Source organism: Lynx canadensis, chromosome B2 (genome assembly GCF_007474595.2).
Source record: "Lynx canadensis isolate LIC74 chromosome B2, mLynCan4.pri.v2, whole genome shotgun sequence".
NCBI lineage: Eukaryota > Metazoa > Chordata > Mammalia > Carnivora > Felidae > Lynx > Lynx canadensis.
Genome location: NC_044307.1, coordinates 3,698,195 through 3,720,197, shown reverse-complemented (window position 1 = coordinate 3,720,197; position 22,003 = coordinate 3,698,195). Strand labels below are relative to the sequence as shown.

Genomic DNA, 22,003 nt, shown 5'->3' with positions numbered 1-22,003 from the left:
CGGCTCAGGTCATCATGTCACGGTTCGTGAATTCAAACCTTGAGTTGGGCTCTGCCCTGACAGTACAGAGCCTTCTTGGGATTCTCTCTCTCCCCCTCTCTCTCTGCTGCTCCCCTGCTCTCTCTCTGTCACATAAATAAACTTAAAAAAAACCCAGTAAAGTCATCCCCAAATTTCTGACCCATGGAAACTGTGTGAGATAGTAAATCCTTTTTATTATTTTAAGCCATTAAAGGTTGGGAAAATTTGTTATGCAGCAGTAGATAACTATAAAAGAGTCTGCCATTATGCCAAACTGCCACCGTGTATGAATGAACAATCTGTGTAAATATATAGATCTTACATTTACAAACCAGCAAATGCATATAATGCAGGGGGAGTGAAGAGGAAAAATAAAGGGATCCTGAGGAAATAACAATCGGAGTTATGATGGATAAAGAGGGAAAGTGAAGAACAGAGTAGAGATATGCAAGAAGGCCAGATGCAACCTGTTCTTATTCATTGAACCATCTCTTCTAAAGACAACTGCGACATCTTTGAAGAAATGGATGCCGAAGGATACTGGAGGTCAGACAATGATTATGATTTCAATGGTTAAGGTTACGAAGAGGTAGTTTGATATCTCTGAAGTCATTGTTTCTCTAGGCACTCTCTTTCCAGACCGAAGACGGTATTGTTTGGGATTTTGCCAGGATTAAGGGATCTGTGTTTGGACTCTTAAGATATATATGTAGACACTTATGCTTTATACTTTTATGCACTTCCAGTCCAAGAAAAGACACCCCAATCCTTCACTCACCCCAGATCCAAAACGCTCTCCACCTCCACCTTTTTCAAGGATCCTTCCTGCAATCCAGGTTCCATGGGATCTCCTTGCTGGTAACCCAGAGGACAAGTCCCTGACCTCTCTCAGGCTTTCATCTTGAAACAAGATGGGTTTGTGGAGACTCGATGTGATTCAACATCCAAATTAAGTTTAGATTTCTTAGATTTTTCTCTTGCCATATTTTTTATCTTTATTTCACTGATTTATTTAGCCTGGGCCAACGTATAGAACAACTTGAACTTAAAATACATGTAGGTACATATGTATACCGATTGTAAATATGTAAGATAGATATAGAAATACACGCACACTCTATAAGGTAAAAATGAGTTTGAGATCACCTCTTAAACTGCAGCCTCTAGCACAGATTTCCTTCAGTCTGCTGATTGAGACCTATCATTTATAAAAGCAGTTTAGTTGCCAGTAGTCAACTTTGTTGGAATTAAATAGAGAAGAGAGGAGAAAGAAGGGAAGGGACTGAAAGGGAAGGGAGGGGAGGGAGGGGAAGGGAGTGAAGAAGAGAAAGTAGCAGAGCAAATTGCACAAAAAAAACATACTTATTATTTTGTTTTGTCTTCAGTTAGGACACGCAGGATGAGGGTAGGCCAGGGTGAATATAATGTTGTAAGACGTGTTTCTTTTTAATTTTTTTTAATGTTTATTTATTTTTGAGAGACAGAGAGAGACAGCATGAGCGGGGGAGGGGCAGAGAGAGAGAGGGAGACCCAGAATCCGAAGCAGGCTCCAGGCTCCGAGCTGTCAGCACAGAGCCGACACGGGGCTCGAACTCACAAACCGTGGGATCACGACCTGAGCCGAAGTCGGTCTCTCAACCGACTGAGCCACCCAGGTGCCCCAAGACGTGTTTCTTGATGCAGGCTATGACCAAAATGTTTTTAAGGCCACTGATCCGCTAATAAGTTACATGAAAATAAACTGAAATCATTACTGTTCAAGTTACAAAATATCTCAAAACTTAATTGCTAAAAACAACCGCCATTTTGTTATGCCCACAGACTTTGGACCAGGAATTTAGATAGAGCAGAACAGAGCTGGCTTGGATCTCTGCCATTATGTTTGGGACTTCAGATGAAAAGACTTTACCACTGTCAGTTGGAATAATCTGGAGCCTCGTCTCATATTTCTGGTCCTAGAAGTAGGATGGTTCAAATATTAAGACAGCCAACCAGAGTGCCCAAACACGGTCTCCAACAGAGGTTGGTTTCCTCACAGCCTGGTGGCCTCAGAATCACCAAAATTCTTCTCAGATAGCTCAGAGAGCAAGCCTGAGGGCTCCAGCAAATAAGGCAAAAGCTGGTTGCTCCGTACGACCTGGGCTCGGAAGTCACACAGCCTCAATCCCCCCACCCTCTTGGTGTGAGCTGTCACAAGTTCACTCAGCCTCGAGGGGACAGGAATTAGATTTGATGAGGGCGCAAGAGTCAAGACACGGTGGAGAAGGGAGTGGGTTCAGGAAAAATTGCGGCAAACATTTTTGAAAATTAAAAGTTGCTTAATCATCTAACCAGGAGGATGTCCAGGCACAGGAAGCTAGATAGAAATACATTGGGCCCACGTTTATAAATGAATATAACACAGTGCAACTCGACAACAGAAGCTCTCTCTTACAATAATACAGAAGGGGGGTTCTTATTGAGGGAAGAATCAAGACAGAGGAGTGAGTACACTATGGTGTGGGTCACATATACATTCAAAATCAGCAGGACAAACTACAACCCAGAACGTGCACGGATGTATATAATAAATCTTAGAGTAAAAACCAAAGAAATAATTTCAGTGAAAGTCCAGAGAAAGATCAAATGGTGTCTCAGCCTGTACTCCCTGGTGTCTGGGAAACTTAGCATACAAAAAAACCACAACAAAACACAAAAAAAAAATCTTTATCATAGTTTTAAGGGAAGCATGTTGTTTGCTATATAAAGTAATTCATGGATCCATGGCTATGGTGAAACTGGAAAAAACATAAAAGCTCGGACACAAGAATAAAAAGTCATCTACATTTCTCACCACTATGGAGAAGCTATGTCACATGGATGTTTTCCCTTTCTGTGAAAAGGTGTTACAACATGGTGAGATTGAAGAGAAACTTTTTTTAGAAAACTTTTTATTTTGAACTAGTTTTTAGATTACACAGAAGTTACAAAACTGGTACAAAAATTCCCTTGTAGCGCTCAACTGGCTTCCCCTAATGCTCATGTCTTACATAACCGTTGTACAACGACAATACAGGAACAACGACAATACAGGAAATGCGACAAAACAAAACAAACAAGCGAACAAAAGAACAGGAAATGGACATTGGCACAATGTTATTTACCAAGTTAGACTTTTTTCAAATTTGACAAACCTTTCCACCGGTATCCTTTTTCTGTTCCAAGGTCTTATTCAGGATCCCGCGTTGAGTTTACTTATTGTTTTCCTCAGGATTTTCAGGTCTATAATAGTTCCTTAGTCTGTCCTCTCATCTCTCCTGACCTTCACACTTTTGAGGACTACTGATGATGTATTTTAAAGGAATGCCACTCGATTTGAATTTGTGTGATGTTTCCTTGTCATTGGAGTGAGCTTATGCTATTTCTGCCAGGAAATATCCCCAAACAGGTGTTTCTCACTGCAAGGAATTCGTGATGTCCATATGTCCTATTACTTGTCACATTTACCTTGCTCACGTAGTTAAGGGATGTCTTCTGGGGTGAACCACTGTAACCTTATTACCTTTGTCTTCGTAGTTGATAGGTGTCTTAGGGGAAGACACTCTGAGACTGAAAACCCTGCTGTTCCTTTAACTTCCGCCTGGCGATTTTAGCATCCACATGTGGATTGTATCCGCAACGAGGGGAGATTGTCTTTCTCGTGAAGTATTATGTACTTATGGATACATATTTTATTCTAGGGAGCTAAAAAGTCCGACATCACCGATTTTTATTTTGTTGCTCAAATGGCAGCAGCTTTGGTCATTAGTAGCTCCTTGAGACTGGCTGCCATGTTTTTTTCAAAGTTTCCATCTTTATGAAAACATTTCCTTGTCTTCTGGTACCCAAAGATGTTCCAGGCCCATCCTGTCTTTGCCTGTTCCCTCCTTGGAATCAACCACTTATCCAAGGAGCCCTGGTTCTTTTTATTGGAGAATGATACTTAAAGGCCAGATGTGCTGGGTTCCTTCCCAACCCTATCGCTTTTAACAGTTTATTTTACTGGTACATGTAACATTACTATAGTTGGAAGAGGTCCAGTTACACCAACAGACGTATTCAATAAACCGGTACTCCTCCTCACCCTGACGCTCTGTTCCCCTTTCTCCCTTCTTTATTACTCCTTTCTAACCCCTCCCCCACTGCCTAGATAACCATCTCCCTTTATTTTTGGTTTATCCTTCCTGTACATCTTCCGCACAATAGAAGAAGGTGTGTTTTTCTTATGTTCCTCTTCTTTCTCCTAGGGAGGTTGTCATACTATGGATACTCTTTGCACTTGGCTTTTCAACGTAGCCATACATCCTAGAACTTGCTCCTTATTACTTCCGAGAGATGGTTCTTACCCATTTCTGTAGCTTCGTATTCTTAAGTATTGCAAGTGTACCCTAGTTCATTTCAACGTTCTCTTATGGGCTGATAATAAAGTTCTCCCCGACGTTTTATAGTTCCAAGACAATGTTGCAAGTCCAATAGTCTAGGCGGTGCAATCCACACTTGGATGAACGGTGTGCAATCCACACATGGTTATGAATGGAGAATAGATAAGAAAGAGATTTGTAAGGTAACATATAGGTCCTTTACGAAAAATTTGCCAGAATGTTCTACAACCAAAAGCTAAGATAGAGTACCTATTAAACGTCCACAGAGGGGAAGTCGTCCCAACAGACAGAGTTCCAAACGTGATCCACACAGTGACCACAGTCCACGGTGCCACGTCCTTTGCGTACTATCACCTCCTGTGCGGAAAACTCGGGAAGGACTCGTTTGTCCTGCAAAAAGCACCTCATCCCCAACTCTGTCTCACTAAAGCACTCATGACAACATTAATAAGCCAAGTGCAGAGTCAAGTGCTTGGAACCCGAACGATGGAGTAAAAGGAACCAAGTACAAGCTTCCTATGCCTTTAACTTGTCTGCAAATCATATTGTTGTGCCTCTTCCCACATTGCTATCGTGGCCACCATTCCAACATGCTCCCCATTGTCCATCACTTGGGTTTTTTTTTTTTAGAGGCTTAAAAAAAAAGTCCGTATCAGATAATCCCCCCTTTTTTTCTTTACCTCATTGGAGATTAAAACTTGAGAATACTTCATGAGTTCAAGAATTCCATGAGGAAGACTCCTCCACTCTAGCCTATGATCCCACACAGCAAAAAATACGTTCACATGGGAGGCATCAGCACACAGTTCACAAGAACTGAGTGCGTAACTGAAGCCACAGGCATTGGGCACTGGTATTGGATATTCTAGTCTAGTTCAGGAAGAAGAAAGAAAGAAGAAGAAGAAAAGAGAAAGGGAAAGAAAGAAAGATGGAGGAAGGGAGGGAGAGAGAGAGAAATAATGAAAGAAAGAAAGAAAGAAAGAAAGAAAGAAAGAAAGAAAGAAAGATGGAGGAAGGGAGGGAGAGAGAGAGAGAAAGAATGAAGGAAAGAAAGAAAGAAAAAGAAACACGTGGCCTGTGCTACTAAATTGATTTCACAACCTCTAGTGATTATTCAGACCTACCGTCTGGAAAACACATTAAGAGCACATACTTTGAAGTCAGACAGATGTGAGCTGAAAACCTAGATGTACCTGTCAGCAACAGCCTGCTCGGAAGTCCTTAGCCGGTGCAAGTCCATATGCTCCTTTGTAAAATAGGGACAACAGCCCAGGCTAGGGATGGTTACATTGACCAAGTAAGAATGTAGGTAGCACAGAGTACAATGACCAGTAAGTGGAAAGGGTAGCTTTTATTGAGAATGATAAAGTGAGAGGGGCACCTGGTGGCTCAGTCCCTTAGGCTTCCGACTTCGGCTCAGGCTATGGTCTCAAGGTCTGTGGGTTCGAGCCCCACTGCAGGGTCTGCACTGACAGCTCAGAGCCTGGAGCCTGCTTGGGATTCTCTGTCTCCCTCTCGCTCTCTGCCCCTCCCCCACCTGCATGCGCACGCCCGCTCTCTCTCTCAAAATAAGTAAGCATTTTTAAAAATTAAAAAAAAAAAAAAGAATGATAAAACGGGATGAGGAGCAGAGATGCCATACTAGGGGCTTCTGGGAGTCCACAGGAAACCAAGGCTTATCCACCCCGCGTGGATGGAAAATCATGAAGCATGGGAGGCTTTGCCATCACTTTCTCACCCTTCCAGAGCCCACTTGAGTGCCCAGTCAGGTGGGAATCCAGGGGAGTCAGGGTTGGATTGCTGCAACACACCCTCTCAACCTGGGGTCACGTCTGGCATGTCACAGGCAAGTCCAGAAATCTGCAGGAACCCTCGCATGACAGAAAACGGGTTTGACCTGTTGGTCACCTCCAGGGACAGCAGTAGTTCCCAGACTCAGCTGGGCATCAGAGGGAACCAGGGACTTGTTAGATATTCTGAGACTCCCTGGAGTTACTGGTTCAGAATCATCTGAAGAAAGACTTTGGAATCTAAACTTAAAATACAAGTACACACACACACACACACACCCCCTAGGTAGTTGGAATAGGGCCAGCCAAGCTGATAGATCAATAGTAAAGTAGAGCCTTTGGTGTTACTCTTATGCCATCATAGAAGAGTGTCAAATAAACATTTGCTTTCATAGTGGGAGATGCTCAGTGTATTCTTTGAACCCATCAGTTCATTTTATTGATGGGAAAACACACTGTACCAGCGGAGACAAGCATAGGTGAGTTGAAAGATCACAGAATTTGGAGACATTGAGTCCCTCAACGTCAGAAGTGTAAGGATTACATAGGCTCAAACCAGACATTTAAGAGAAAACTTCAATGGGTTGTGCAAATTTCAGCCATTTGCAAAAGTTATTGTTTGTCATTGAAAATGAGTATAACACACTGTTCTGGGATTGAATGCCCATAAATCAGTTTCCCTAGTAACTATCAACTGGTCTGTTTTGGAACCTTATCCTCTCCCTTTTTATATTAATATATACCAAAGGGCATATTTATTTTTCACTAGCATGCACTAATTACATTGAAATGTTTATACATTAAGGCTTTAAAAATACAGATTATTTACGTTGATTTTATACCAGCATTAACTTAAGTAGCACTAATCTGAAACTTGTAATTAATGTTGTATCAAAGGTATATATTCTCTTTTGATTTCAGTAGTAAGGTCTGTTGTGCAGGGAGATTTGTGGCGACAAAACTAAAAATTACCGTGATGCCCAATGCTGTGTTACAACCAGCTACACTCAAAGAATGGTGTCGTATCACTTTATAGCACTGGCCAAAATGGTACGTTGTCTCTCAAGTACATGGCTTGCAAGTTTTTAAAGACAATTCCAGCCAGACCATTTTCCAGGAATGATTTCTTTAGTTGGATGGTCATTGCTAACATAGACTCTCTGTTGATTGGGCAATTACCCAGACAAACCCGTCTTTCACAGATCTTGCAAAGGATGTCTTCAGAGGACCATGACTTAACTTGCATAGTCCCGCAAAGATCCACCTCTGAGATGCAAATCTGAACTTGCAATTCAATCCAACACGTAACTTGTTTTCTTTTTTATGGATGTCTGGGAAGCATAGGGCCATAATCTTCATGACGGAAGCCATATTTCGCAGGTGGACTAGACATTCATCAGCTATTGAGTATTGAGTATTGAGTATTGAGCCATTCATCAGCTATCGACAGGGTCTGGGTTGCTCTAATAATGGGAGTAGATATGTCATCATTTACACTTCGAACGTATTTCCCCATACGATCAACGCTTGAATTGCATCTCTAACTCGTTTCTTACAGTTTCATCCTGAAGAATGTGCCAAAGAACCCCGCAACACTGCAAATTCCTCAACGTGTCCCTCCACTTCCAATGATTTTATGGACCTCATCTCTGTGTTATTTGAAAATTAATCCTTTTGCATCTGTCCACCCTGACTATGTTTTGGGGTCCCCTTACCGTCCCAAATAATCCTGAATTCAAGGTATCTAAACTCATGGAGCAGTTGTCCAGGGAAAAGAGAAGCAACAGCCCCGCCCCCAACCCTTGGGAGCAGAAAGGAAAAGAATTATCCTAAAGAATTATTTAAAAACCCAGATGCAGCCGACAGAAATAAAACCATGACTGCATAGACTGATGTCCCAGGGGTCCAAAATCTAACCCCAAATGGGCAATAATTTGTTTGCCATTAAACTAAACCAGTTTGATGAACTCAAATGCCCTCGGCTCAATAGGCAGGACTCTCCGAGGAGCCTGTGTTACTTCCCTCACTTAAGCGCAGATTTGTAATAAAAATCTTAGTGCCAGTGGCACGGTTTTTGGACATATAAGAAGCTAACCACTTGGAGAATCCTATTTGAGAGGTCAGAAAACTCCACAGTTAAAGATCGGTTTATAATTTACGAAGAAAATAGAAAGTTTTGTTTCTCTGAGTTGAAATTTGAAGAGCACGGCGGGAAATATTGTAAGTTTCTGGCATAAAGCTTTGTGCTTTCTTCATAATTTGAGACCGGCGTGAAGCCTGAGGCTTCAGGGATCATTTTGTGAGAAAAACCGGGCGATTCGATGTAGAGAATTTTGATATTTTTGGCATTTTTTGAGGTGTAACAAACACAACTCGGGATCCGAGAGGACACTCTGCGGCTGCCAGCGAGGCGGGCTGGACAGCGCACCAATCACGGCGCAGCTCCGCCCTATATAAACGGGAGGGCGCAGCGGCGCGGCCCGAGTCCCGGCCAGTGCCTCCGCTTCCGGCTCGAGTCGCTCTCCCCGCGCCCGCCTTCGACATGTCCGAGACCGCGCCCGCCGCGCCCGCCGCTCCGGCCCCCGCCGAGAAGACGCCCGTGAAGAAGAAGGCCCGCAAGTCCGCAGGCGCCGCCAAGCGCAAGGCGTCCGGGCCGCCGGTGTCCGAGCTCATCACCAAGGCCGTAGCCGCCTCCAAAGAGCGCAGCGGCGTGTCCCTGGCCGCGCTCAAGAAGGCGCTGGCGGCCGCCGGCTACGACGTGGAGAAGAACAACAGCCGCATCAAACTGGGCCTCAAGAGCCTGGTGAGCAAGGGCACTCTGGTGCAGACCAAGGGCACCGGCGCCTCGGGCTCGTTCAAGCTCAACAAGAAGGCGGCGTCCGGGGAGGCCAAGCCCAAAGCCAAGAAGGCGGGCGCGGCCAAGCCCAAGAAGGCTGCCGGGGCGGCCAAGAAACCCAAGAAGGCGACGGGGGCCAGCACCCCGAAGAAGAGCGCCAAGAAGACCCCAAAGAAGGCGAAGAAGCCCGCGGCGGCTGCAGGAGCCAAAAAGGCAAAGAGCCCGAAAAAAGCGAAAGCAGCCAAGGCCAAGAAGGCGCCTAAGAGCCCAGCGAAGGCCAAAGCCGTGAAACCCAAGGCGGCCAAGCCAAAGACCGCCAAGCCCAAGGCAGCCAAGCCAAAGAAGGCAGCTAAGAAGAAATAAGTTTCTTTGGCCTACTGCTTAGAAGCTCAACACAACCCAAAGGCTCTTTTCAGAGCCACCCACAGACCTCAAGGAAAGAGCTGTTGCACTGTGTTCCTTTGGGGGCGTGGCCGGAGGGAGGACACCTCCTCGGTAGGGCGGTCCCTCGAGCACGGAGCGGCGTCTCTTGGCAAGGCTTAGTTGCGTGCACCCCCTAAAAACTTGTACGTGCGGGGGTGTCAGTAAAGGCCCCGGAAGCCTACCCACGACGCAAACTCGAGCTTATTTCTCGAGTAGGCTGGTCAGTTGTAGATTTCCCCCACACTGACGGCCAGGGTGAGAGTGAGAACAGAAGTCTGGGAAGCGTTATTTCCCAGGCATTTGCTAGTACAGGTACGTACGGTGTTTCACCTACTGACCGGCCCGGCGCAATAGAGCAGGTTGCTAATCAATGAGGCGAGCTGGGAAGGACTATGGGCTTCGGTCCAACGGCCACTTACTACCCCGCCTAAAGCCTGACGCATCCTAACCGCCAGATACCGACTGGTGCAGGCCCCAGATTCCAAGCACGAAGCCATACTAGCCAGCAGGGAGTGGTCTACACCTATAAACCGAAAGCGAGGATGTCCTCCGTAAAAGTTTCAGTGACTGAAATCTACGGCGCAAGTTCTTTAACAGGCTTATTTATAGTAGCTTTAGGCAGCCTACTCTAAGCCTTCTGATTGGCTCGAAGCTAAGTAAGGAAGCAGCCAATGAAAAGCTAGACCTGCAAGTATCTTTTACATCCGCATTTGTGACGACACACTAAAATTAATCCAATCGCGGACGAAATCTTACTAACCTCATTTGAATACCGCATCTATAAATAAACGTGGCTTTGGTGCCGCGAGTTATTTTCCCAGCTCTTAGTTATAGCGTATTAACTTCACGCCGCAATGCCTGAACCCACCAAATCCGCCCCGGCGCCGAAGAAGGGCTCCAAGAAGGCGGTGACCAAGGCGCAGAAGAAGGACGGCAAGAAGCGCAAGCGCAGCCGCAAGGAGAGCTACTCGGTGTACGTGTACAAGGTCCTGAAGCAGGTGCACCCCGACACCGGCATCTCGTCCAAGGCCATGGGCATCATGAACTCGTTCGTCAACGACATCTTCGAGCGCATCGCGGGCGAGGCGTCGCGCCTGGCGCATTACAACAAGCGCTCGACCATCACGTCCCGGGAGATCCAGACGGCCGTGCGCCTGCTGCTGCCCGGGGAGCTGGCCAAGCACGCCGTGTCCGAGGGCACCAAGGCCGTCACCAAGTACACCAGCTCCAAGTAGACTCGCCAAGTAAGCGCCCCCTTGCCCAACCCCAAAGGCTCTTTTCAGAGCCATGCATGTTTTCAACAAATGAGGTGTAACCCTTTCATTACGGAAGCTGTTTTCGAGGATCTGGTAATCTAGCACGACTCAATTTCTGGTTAGGGCTGCGTAGAAAGTATTTTCAAGTTACTCTGTCAGTAACACCTACAGTATAAATTGCGTGCTCACCATAAACAACGATTCTCTACATCCATTATTCCTTCGGTTTCACCAAACTAGACCTTAATTTTAAATGAAACGCCATTGCAAGTGTACAACTCCTGGTTCCGTGGGCCGGGCTCCAAATTGATCGTCACGTTGTTCAGGCAGTTAATAAGGAAGGAGCTTACCCGGAGCACAAAGGAGCCTGCTCTGAAAACTTTGTTCTCCTCACCTTTTTTTTTTCTTTTCCTTTTTAACGTATGGAGGTGATACTGAAAACAGCCGAAGGCCGTGGGAGCGTCCGGTAAATGTACGTGGGCTTTTCTGGTCGGCCTGCTTTGCAGCCGCTCCCATATCTGTTTGCTCTGAGCAGCCGGCCAGGGAGGGGGCCTCTCTGGGGGAGGAGGGTGGCAGAGTCTATACTGTATCCAAAAGTCGCAGCGGGACCGGAAGGGAACGTGTCCGGGCTCCGAGAGGCCTTCCAGTCCTGTCAGTTACCGTCGCCTCGGTCCTAGGAAGTCCTATTTCGCTTACAGTCTTTGGGAAGCGTTCAGCTGTAAAGTCCTCTGGGCCACGAGACAGAGGCCCACTACTCAGTCCCATCAGGTGTGTGACTGTGATGAGGCGATGCCCCCCCCCCCCCCCGGGGACCGAGGCCCCCTTCTCAGCACCCTGGCCGCTTCCCTGGCGTACCCTTGAGGTGAGGCCGGAGTGGAGGTTGGAAGGGAAGGAAAGCCTTTCGGGCAGGCAGCGGCTTCTGTTGCACAAGCTTCGCCGGCCTGAAGGGTTTCAGCTGCTGGGGAGTGAGGAAAATGTAGACTTTCTTTATTATTCGCCAAGAAACCTGATGAGAAATCTTTCCTGGTGACGCTGACGCACCTGCCGGGTCACATCCTCAGGGTAGAAGGTGAGCTAGAAACGAGCACACACACAGACACACACACATGCACACAGACCCACACTCGCCACGGACGATGGCAAGGAAGAGGGTGCCCCGAGCCTTGCTGCTGAGCAAGGTAGATTCTGCCACCGGCAATCTGGACAATCCATTGGTTTCTGGCGTCAATATCACAGGGATTCAAACACCCAGGTTGAGAATTAATTTAGGGATTAAGCCCAAACTGGCTTTGTGCCCCTGAGCACCTGGATAATGCAAACGCTAATCCTCTCTGGGGGAATGAGCTTCATTGTAGGCCTCAACAAATCCCCCATAGGACACCTGGAAGAAAAGGAACGAGAGGCTTCCTACAGGACATTAGCACATTATTCAACAAGACACTGTGACCCAGAATAAGAGCAGGGAAATAAACGGAGTAAAAGGAAATTAACAGATACAGATTTCAAGTGGCTCACTTTAATAACTTTTAAAAGAAAAAGGGGGAGACACCTGGGTGGCTCAGTTGGTTGAGCGCACAACTCTTGATTTGGGCTCAGGTCAGGATCCCAGGGTTGGTGAGATCAAGTCCCATCTGGCTGAATGTGGAGCTAGCTTGAGGTTCTCTCTCTCTCTCTCTCTCTCTCTCTCTCTCTCTCTCTCTCTCTCTCAAAATAAGTAAATAATTTATTATTTACAAAGGGGGAAAAAGGACTATTTGAAATATGCTGAGAGCCTAAGAGAATGCAAAGAATGACCACAAAGATTTGAAAAAAAGAACCAAATACAAATTCCAGATACACACACACACACAATTAATTATAAGAAAATTAACATTTAAAAAGCTTGCTGGATAGGCTAAATAGCCAATTGGACCCAGCTGAAGAATTTTCATGAACTCTGTAAGCAGGTCTTAATTATCCAAAATCTAGAGAGAGAAAAGTAAAAGTGAATTCAAGAGATCTGGAATTGGTAGCAAAATTGTCTGAAATACATCTAATCTTGGTACCAGAAGGACAACCAGAGAGAATGATGCTGATGTGAGCTTTCAAAGATCATGGCTGAGGATGTTTTAGAGTTAATGGATTACTCGTGTAATTAAAAATAAATAAAATAGAGTGAAAACTGATATAAAAAAGGGGGGGTCACTGCATCACACTGTGACCTAAGCCCCATAAACTCTCACAAGAGATAGAAGGCTGATTACAACAAGGTTGTGTCTTCGACCTGTTCTGACAGGTGCCATCAGACTGAAATACTGTTATAAATACTTGGGGGGGAGGGGAGGATAATTGAGAAATTATTTACATGCACTCTATACCTATCTGATTACTAAACTTTGTAATTCTAATCGATATTTAATGGACTGTCTTGCTTTTCAGTGCATATAATACTATAATTAGGAAATTTAAAAAAATTAATATTCTTTCCAATAACTATTCATGTTAATTACATTATCATGTTATTGTATCAGGTAAAATCACAAACTGGATGCCATATAGGTATGCTCTCAGTCATCATGGTCTTTTTCCTCTTTTTCATCAAAGTGGCTTTGGTAGTTCATGACATAAAAATTTGTTTCCCTGCTCGTTCACATGTGCACGTGAGTGTGTGTGTGTGTGTGTGTGTGTGTGTGTCTGTGTCTGTGTGTGTGTGTGTAATCTGTATGTGTTGCTTAGTTTACTTCTAAATTTATTTTAAGTCTTTTTATTAGGAATGATATATGAATTTTTGCCATTTGATGAGCTCATGTGCTTTTTCTCCTTTATCCTGCCACAATGAATATATGTAGATTTCCTAATGTTAATCTATACTTGCATCCCCAGCCCAAATCTTACGTGGTCATGTTATATTATTATCTTAAATATCAGCTGCATACATTTTAATATTTTAGAGTGGTTTTTTTTCCCCTACTCGAGTCACACTCTCTTTTGGGTTTAGCCATATCAGATTTTGTCATTAAGATTATGGTAACTCTCCTCTATTATCTACTGCTGTGTAACAAACTACCCAAAACTCAACAGCTCAATCCATGAACATTTCTTCTCTCAATTTGTTTCTGAGGATCAGGAATCCACAAGTGACTTAACTGGGTGGTTCTGCCCAGGGTCCCTCCTGGGGCTGAAGTTGAGATGTACAAACAGGCTGCAGTCCCCTGAGGGCTTGACCACAGCTGGAAGGTTCCTTATTTCTTACCAGAGTTGGCTGGCTGCCCTCCTGCACGAGTTCCTGTTGGCTGTTGGCAGGAGAACCACAGTAACACCTCAGTTCCCTGCCAGGAACCCTCAGGAGGGTAAATCTCTTCAAAATGTGGTAGCATTTCTCTTGCAGAAAGAGAAGTCAGGCAGAGAACGTACCCTTGAAGTCTCTGTGACCTAGTTTTGAATGTCACATGCTGTCACTTCTGCCACTTTCTACTAATTAGAAGCAAGTCACTTTAAATGTGGCATGTAATCAGAAGGGGAACTGGGTTCCAGCTCACCTTTCCAGGTAAGGATGTGAACATATTGTGAAATTTTCACATCATTTTTTAATGCTTTAATTACTCGATTATAAAAAGTATTTGTTATTTAAGGAGTAGTCAGAAATCATCTAGACCTAATTCCTTTAGGTCGTTAAGAATTCCAGGAGTTAGACTAAAATTGACCACAATCCACAAAGACAAAAGCCAATGAAACTCCTCATGATGTCCTGATGGACTTCTCCCTGAGATTGTAAGGACCGAACAGTTGTCTCCGTAGTCAAATAAACCAGCACGTTGCCAGTATATAGAGAAAATGTTGAATGAATTGAATGAATTCAACAGAGAAATCGTAAACAGCCATCTGTACAACAAATCTCTGCTTCATGATGGTTGTAGGAATATCCAACAAAACTAGTAGGTTTGGAAAAGATAAATTAAAAGGGAAAACAAATACAATAAAAAGATAAAACCCCAAGCAGAGAGCTAGCCTCTTCTCTGCTGTCCTATCACTCCCTTTCAGTGTATTCAATAAACTTCTAACTCCTTGGGGGGGGGGGGGGGGGAGGTAAAATCTGAAAAATACTTTGGCCTATGCAAATATAACAAATTAATGATATAAAAATCAATGATATAAAAAATAAAAATTAATAAAATTTAAAGTGGGACAAGAAGTAAAAGCTCAATTAGTTGATTTAAGAGGTGGAATTTGAATTTATGATTGAGTCAGACTTAAAAGTAAACTACAATGTTTCAAGTGTAAGGTAACAGATTAAGAGGTAGGAGACATACAAGAAGAAACTAAAGAGATTAATTTAGTCATGAAGGCTTATAAGGAGATCCATGACATGTGTCAAAATTCTTACTAGATTGTAGCATGGCGACAGTTCAGAGTATTACTATAAATCAGCTCATTCAAGAGATAGTCAATTGAACATCTTTGAGTCAGACACAGGCATGGGCACTGGAAATACAAAAAGAGGTGAGGGTGTCCTTGACCTTCTGGAGCTCTCAGGTTAGTAGACCATCAGTGAAACTTATAGCTACATCTTCAATTTTTTTTTTTTTATTATTATTATCACTCACTAAGACCTAAAAAAGTGTTTACCACTCTTTGGAAATCCACCGGCAGGGGAATAGACTTGGGCTCCCATGGAAACTACAAAGCTCCTTAAGACAAAATGTTCATCCCAATATTTGAGTACTAAACAGAATCTAGTAATACTAATATCATTGTGGCACAGTGCAAAGTTCAGGTACACTCCCATAAGCGTCCCCTCACGTCTGACACCAAGTGCAAAGATGAAGGGTCTCCAAAACCATCCTCGGATTTGATCATTCACTAGAATTATACCACAGAATCCACTAAAAGTTGTTACACCCAAGGTTGGGGGTTATTTATTACATCAAAAGGATACAGATTACACATAAGCCAAGGTGAAAGGCGCATGGAGCACAGGCTTCCCAACTCAGAGCTTCTGGTAGGTCCTTTCCCAGTGGAGGCTGGGGGAGGATTTATGTCGCCCTGCCGCACAATATTGGCACAACACAGACATTGCCAACCTAGGGGATTTGTCATATGAACATGGTTGACTGTCCACATGGCTGAACTTTAGTCAGCAGGCCCTCTGGAGGTAGCCCACATGCCACATGACCCAAAGCCCCCAACATAAGTGACATTATTACCCTGTTCTGTGCAGCCCAGGGCTTCTAGGTAAACCAAGATCATCTTATCATGCAGGACATCCCATGAGCCTAGAGATCCCCTCCCAGCAAAGGGCAAAGGCCACATCTCTCTTTGGATAAAATTGGTTCTTCACCATACACATCGTCATAAGTAAAACCATAGGTTTACCGTTTTGATTAGATGGCTATGATTGACCATAACTTGAATTCTCCAACTATTTTCTTTTTTGATGATTCTGTCAATGGTTTGGGTTTATTTAGATTAACTGTGGACCCAAAAGTTATAAGGAGATTTCTAATTGAAGGCAATGTTTTTGTACTTTATTCAGATGAACAACTTCAGCAGTCTCCTCCTTGACTTATACTCCCACTGCCCTCCACACCCTGGCGGCAGCAAAGAAGACTTAGGAGAGGTGGCGATCACGCTGGGGAAAGTTCAGAGTTCTTAACCTTCATTTTGGTGGCATGGGCACACAGCGCTACATAGAAGGAAACGCTCCCTTTGCTTTACATGGACAGCGGCACTTGACTGACCTTTCCTTTCACCAACCATGAAATTGCTACCGTGGAAAGGGAACAGGAATTGTAGAAAAGTGAAGGACTAACGTTTTCGAATTTTGTCTAAAAGTTTAACTGTGAATGTTAAGCTGCATTTCATAAATACAAAACAATAAAAGTATCACAGCCAAATGGTGGCTATTTTTTAGGAATAGGGAGAAGAAAGAAGGTGAGAGCTGAGAAGAAGAATGAAAGAAGCAAATGGCTACTGCGAAAGGGAGCGCCAGAGCCTGAAGACCAAGGGGAAGGCACAGAGGAAGATAGTTGGAGAAAGCAGAGGGAAAAGAGGGAGATGAAGAGCTAGACCTTGTTATGAGTTTGACCCTCCAGCTGGGAATAGAACATTTTACGTACCTCAAATACGCCTCACATTTCTTGGGTTTGGGGGTGAGTGGATGGTTACAATGTTACCACATCTGGGAGACACTCTCTGACCAGCAAATGCACATGTTGCCCTTCAATCCAGCTCTTAACTTGTTCTGTTCATTCTTCTTCATTACCCTTAGCATAACTGACATGAATTTGCATATTGTTGGTTTCCTCTTCCCATTCTCCAGGCTCTAAAGTCCATTGGGCAGAGTTAGTCTTTTTTGCTGCTGACTCCCCAATGCCTAAGGCTGTTCCAGACACACAGTAGGCTCTCAATTAGGATTTACAGCAATCATAACGAGTTAAAGTACACATATAACAACAGGGACAGGGGCCAGAGGTGAGTTGTTGCAATGGCTCAAAAGAATGAGAGACAGCATTCCTGAGTCTCACTTTCCACATCTACACAACAAAAATAATAGTATACTACTTCTTAGAGCTATTTTAAGGATTAAGTAAGATAATTCATGCAAAGCTCTTAAATCAGTCTTGAAATAATTTTGTAAGTGCTTAGCCAATGTTAACAAGTATTAGATTTCTTTAGTCATTGAATTAAAATGAAATCAGAGGGGCCAATTCTCTTCAGGTCAGAAACTAAAAGAAGAAAATGCAAGCCTTTGAACTGCTTGAATTCCACCTGTGGAAGGATAACTGGAGGATTTGGAACAAAGATCTTATTGTCCAGGTTTCTCTTTACTGGTTTGAGTCATTATGTGTTCATGCTAAAAATGACTAAAGTGTAGGTAATATTGGAGCAGAGATTCATTATACAACCACATGTAAAAAACAAAACAAAACAAAAAAAATCTTTCTTGTACATCAAATAGTAAGGCTGATGTCAAAATGGCACCTAACAAACCCTTTTTATTTCTTCAATTGGGGAGAGATATGAATGCAGAGAAAAAATGAATGCAAACAGTAACTGAAAAGTGAATCAGCCATAGAATTATGAAGTATGAAAAGTGATCTGCCTGAGAAGGATTGATTAGTATGAATATTCTGCCCGAATTTAACCCATCCTGGTTTGGTGTTCACGGATTCATTAGAAGGAGAGCCTTAGCGAAGAAGAAGAAACTAAACAGTGTTCTAGCATTTTCGTTTTATTTGTTGTTTTAATTATGAAAATAGAATTTACTGCTGTTACAGGCCTACAGAGAATCATTATTTACCATGGACTATGTTTGCTGGAGAAGTCTAAATGAGGAGGGCAAAAAGTCTGTAAATGAGATGTTAGGGTCAATAAAATTTGTGGAGAAATGGAATTCCACATTCCTTGTTGACCCAAATCATTCCCCGAGATCTCTCCTTTTTAGACACACATATATTTTTCACTTTATCTTCTGGCATCGAAGTCTGAGTGGGTAAAGCCTAAGCACTGTTTTGGCTCTGGTGACGACCTTGAAGGTAAGCAGCTTGGGTTAGCTCAGCTGACATTTGAGGTGTCACTTCCAGCACCTGAATTAAGGGAAACACAATACTTAGCAGCAGTCTCAAAATTCAGCGTGTACCAAAACTACCTGGAGCATTTTTAAAACATAGATTACTGCCCCCCCCCCCCCCCCCAGCTTCTGATTCACCAGATCTGTAGCAGGATCCGGTTATTTGCCGGTTGTATTATCCAGGTGATGCTGATGCAGGAAGGCCAGGGAATGACACCGTGCTTTCAACCAGAAGAAGGGATTTCCTTGAATTACGAATGCCAAACAGCAACACAAACCCGTCACATTCAGGTCTAAACTGGAACTGGAAAGTCCTAAAAATTCGCAGCGACTGTCCTGCATCCTCCGCGTCCACGCAGTCATGGAAATGACCCTGTGGCCCGGCAGGCCCCGCCTCCGCACCGCCAGTCTCATAGCCACGCCCCCACGCCGGCTCTCTCATTGGCCCGTCCTGCGACGCCCCCACACGCCGGCTTTCTCATTGGTCTGTCCTGCCGCGCCCCCCACGCTCGTTCCCTCAGTGGGCCTTCCTGCAACGCCCGTCCATGACGCCCCCTGATTGGGCCGTTTCCGCGGCACGCGTCCCGCCCCCAACGAGCCTCACGTTGCGCCTGCGCCACGTTTCGTTTTTCGGGCTCCGCGGTGGGGTCGTTCGTTTTCTCGGTTGGTGGCGTCGCCGCCGGCAGGCTGTTTCCCGTTTCGTCCCTTTCTGGTGCGCAAACCGTGGCGACCCGGCCTCGCCGCGCGGCCGCTGGACGTTCGTAACAATCCAGCGGGCCGTCCGCAGATGACAGCGCGGAACCGAGCGGTGCGCGGACCGAGCCGCGGGGCAGCAGCTTCCCTGGTCGGCCTCCTCTCCGGCGGTTTCCGAGCTGGCCCGGCCTCGCTGCCCAGTGGCCGAGGACACCCTCGCAGTGGCCGCGCAGGACGCCCGGCTTGCCCAGCCCCTGTTTACCGTCCTCGTAATTGTAGGGGATTTCGTGTGAGCACTGCGTGTACCTATGCCTGTGTATGTGGGTAATTTTATTTCCTACTCGGATAACCATGCTTTTTAATTTCATATTCGGGTGCACGCAGGTCTAAATCCTTTAGGCACGGTCGGCACAGAGCCCAGGCCCCTCAGTACTTTCAATGGCTCATGAAAATTTTGTCATTTTCTCTGAAATCAGAAGATAAATATTAACTGTGAAGTTGACCAAAAGGCTCTAGTATGTAATGTTAATACATTTACGTTTGTGTAATTTTAATAACGTTATTAATTTTATTATTTTAGTGGAGGGAGAGGCCCAGGAAGGCAAAAGTCCCTAGGGCCCACAAAAATCAGTGAAACTGCGAGCAGATAGCACACAATCCTTCTCATCTATCTTTATTTAATTTTTTTTTTTTTTGCAAACACCCAGATACATTTCTGAGTACTTTCCAGATGTTAACTCAGGTGTTCCTCATAATACACACGTGAACTGTTGTTATTCTAATTACCCCCATATATATTGAGTCACCTTAAGCTTAAAATTATGTTTACCCAATGTCCTACCATTAGTAAATGGCAGAGGGGATTCTTATTCTAACCCAGGCAGTTTAGGTCCAGGGTCCCTGCTCTTACCCCCTAGAGTAAAGACATCATCTCTTGGCAACCATATGCAATTAATTCAAGTAACAGCAGGTAAAATTTACACCAAACTCTAGCCGGGCTCCTCTGAGCCTTCTTCTCAACTTGACTTATAAAAGCTTGGACAAGCATTAAAATCGTTTTCGCAGATCAAAGCTATATCCCTAAGATGACCCTAGCCCTTCTTAAAGTGCATGCCCTAAATCAAGACCCACCATTCTTTATTTTTCCTTTTCTCTTCCTTTCTTTCTTAGAATCATCTTCAATGTTTTAGCTCACGAACGTGCGTTTTACAATGTTACCAAAAATCCAGCGACGTTTTGTGGCATAACATTAAATTTTTAGTGTATTCTCGAATTTATGAACATTTTAGCATGGTGTCATCACAAAACATAAACACGGTGAAGTGTAGGTCTGACTCTTTAAAGTCAATCTTGTTTTACATCCTTCGATGACATTTTATAGTTTATTCATATAGATTCGAATTTTTTTTTCTTGGACTTAGAATCCTTAGAATCTAAAGTACTGTTGTGAATAACGTCTGGTTATTAATTTCAGTTCCAGCCGAGGCATTGCTAATGTATACAAAGGTCATGAATTTTGTGTGCTGATCATGTGTCCACTAACCCTGTCGAGCTCTCTTAGATCTGTTTGTAGAGTCTCGCGGATTTCTTAAATGACATCATTTTCGAACAATAAAGAGAACAGCTTTTTCTTACTGAATTTTTGTCTATACTTATTCATCCTCCACTGGTCTCCCAGTGCTGGCCAGGCCTTTAGCACCATGTTGAATGGGAATCGTGCCACAGAGCTCTTGTCTGTTTTGTTTTGTTTTTTTCTTTTTACTTCCTAGAAATTCTTCTAAAAGTGTACCGTTATATGTCATGCTCACTGTAGCTACTCTTTATAAAATAAGTAGCTACTCCCTCTTGTTCTAGTTTGCTGAAAATGTTTATGATGAAAGAATGTTGGGGCGCCTGGGTGGCTCAGTCGGTTAAGCATCCGACTCGGGTTCCGCTCAGGTCATGAGCCCACAGCTTCATGAGCTTGAGCCCCCCATCGGGCTCGGTGCACCTGCTTGGATTTCCCCGCCCCCCACCCCACCCCTCGCTTTCTGACCCTCCCCCACTTCGTGCTGTCTCTGTCTCAAAATAAACTCAAAAAAAAAAAAAAAGAGTGTTATATTCTAGCAAATATTTTCTCAGTGTCTGTGGAGATGACCATACAGTTTTAACACTAGTAATATCTTACAATGGCAGATTTAGGATGTTCAACTTTTCTTCCGTTCTTGGAATAAATCCTGCACAAAATGCTATTATTTGTTAAATAACATGGCTTCTTCGTTTCCATTTTCTTGCTTTTTAAATAGAGCTTTTCTTAAAGTAAGTGTTCACAAGTAAGACAAAGCCATAATTTTCTCTTTTTTTGAATTGTTCCTGTTCAGTTTTCATAATAGATTATAGACTTTCAAAAGAAAACACATAAGAGAGATCTATTTTTCTACTGAAACAGCTTTTGTAAAATAGGGATTATCAATTCCTGTAATTTCACTTAAACCTGTATAACCCAGCTATCCTGAGTACCGAGTACCATTTGGGATGAAGGGCATAGAAGAGATTTTTTTTTAACTGCCCTTCCTGTTCCCTTATAATCATAACTTGCTTATTCATCTTGTTTATTGCTTAATGTTTGTTCTTGAAAGACATTCTTTTCTGTTACATTTCCTTTCTTTATCTCCCTTCCTTCATTCCCCCCTCCATCCTTCCTCTCTCTCTCTCCTTTCTTTTTTTTTTTTTTCCTTAATTTTTTTTTCAAACGTTTATTTATTTTTGGGACAGAGAGAGACAGAGCATGAACGGGGGAGGGGCAGAGAGAGAGGGAGACACAGAATCGGAAACAGGCTCCAGGCTCTGAGCCATCAGCCCAGAGCCTGACGCGGGGCTCGAACTCACGGACTGCGAGATCGTGACCTGGCTGAAGTCGGACGCTTAACCGACTGCGACACCCAGGTGCCCCTCTCTCTCTCCTTTCTTTTCTTTCTTTCTTTCTTTGTTTCTTTCCTTCTTTCTTTCTTTCTGTCTTTCAACTTATTCAAAGCATTCTCATGGTTCTTAATAAC

At 44.0% G+C, this 22,003-nt stretch overlaps 2 protein-coding genes and 1 long non-coding RNA gene across 3 annotated transcripts; 2 read left to right on the top strand and 1 right to left on the bottom strand.

Annotated features, from left to right (window-relative positions):
* The first annotated feature begins 8,707 nt into the window (after positions 1-8,707).
* On the top strand, positions 8,708-10,290 carry H1-4 (H1.4 linker histone, cluster member). The gene has a single exon (XM_030316965.1). It carries the CDS (start codon positions 8,754-8,756, stop codon positions 9,408-9,410), a length of 657 nt encoding a protein of 218 aa, XP_030172825.1. The 5' UTR covers positions 8,708-8,753; the 3' UTR covers positions 9,411-10,290.
* Positions 10,226-17,650, top strand: LOC115514812 (histone H2B type 1-M). Its single transcript, XM_030317001.1, has 2 exons — positions 10,226-10,714; positions 16,239-17,650. The coding sequence occupies exon 1, from the start codon at positions 10,325-10,327 to the stop codon at positions 10,703-10,705; it is 381 nt and encodes a 126-aa protein (XP_030172861.1). The 5' UTR covers positions 10,226-10,324; the 3' UTR covers positions 10,706-10,714; positions 16,239-17,650.
* Positions 17,651-17,934: 284 nt separating this feature from the next.
* On the bottom strand, positions 17,935-19,961 carry LOC115514845. The gene is made up of 2 exons (XR_003969105.1): positions 18,414-19,961; positions 17,935-18,291 (listed from the first exon to the last, which is right to left on the bottom strand). It is a non-coding gene; the product is annotated as an uncharacterized LOC115514845 (long non-coding RNA).
* Positions 19,962-22,003: the final 2,042 nt, after the last annotated feature.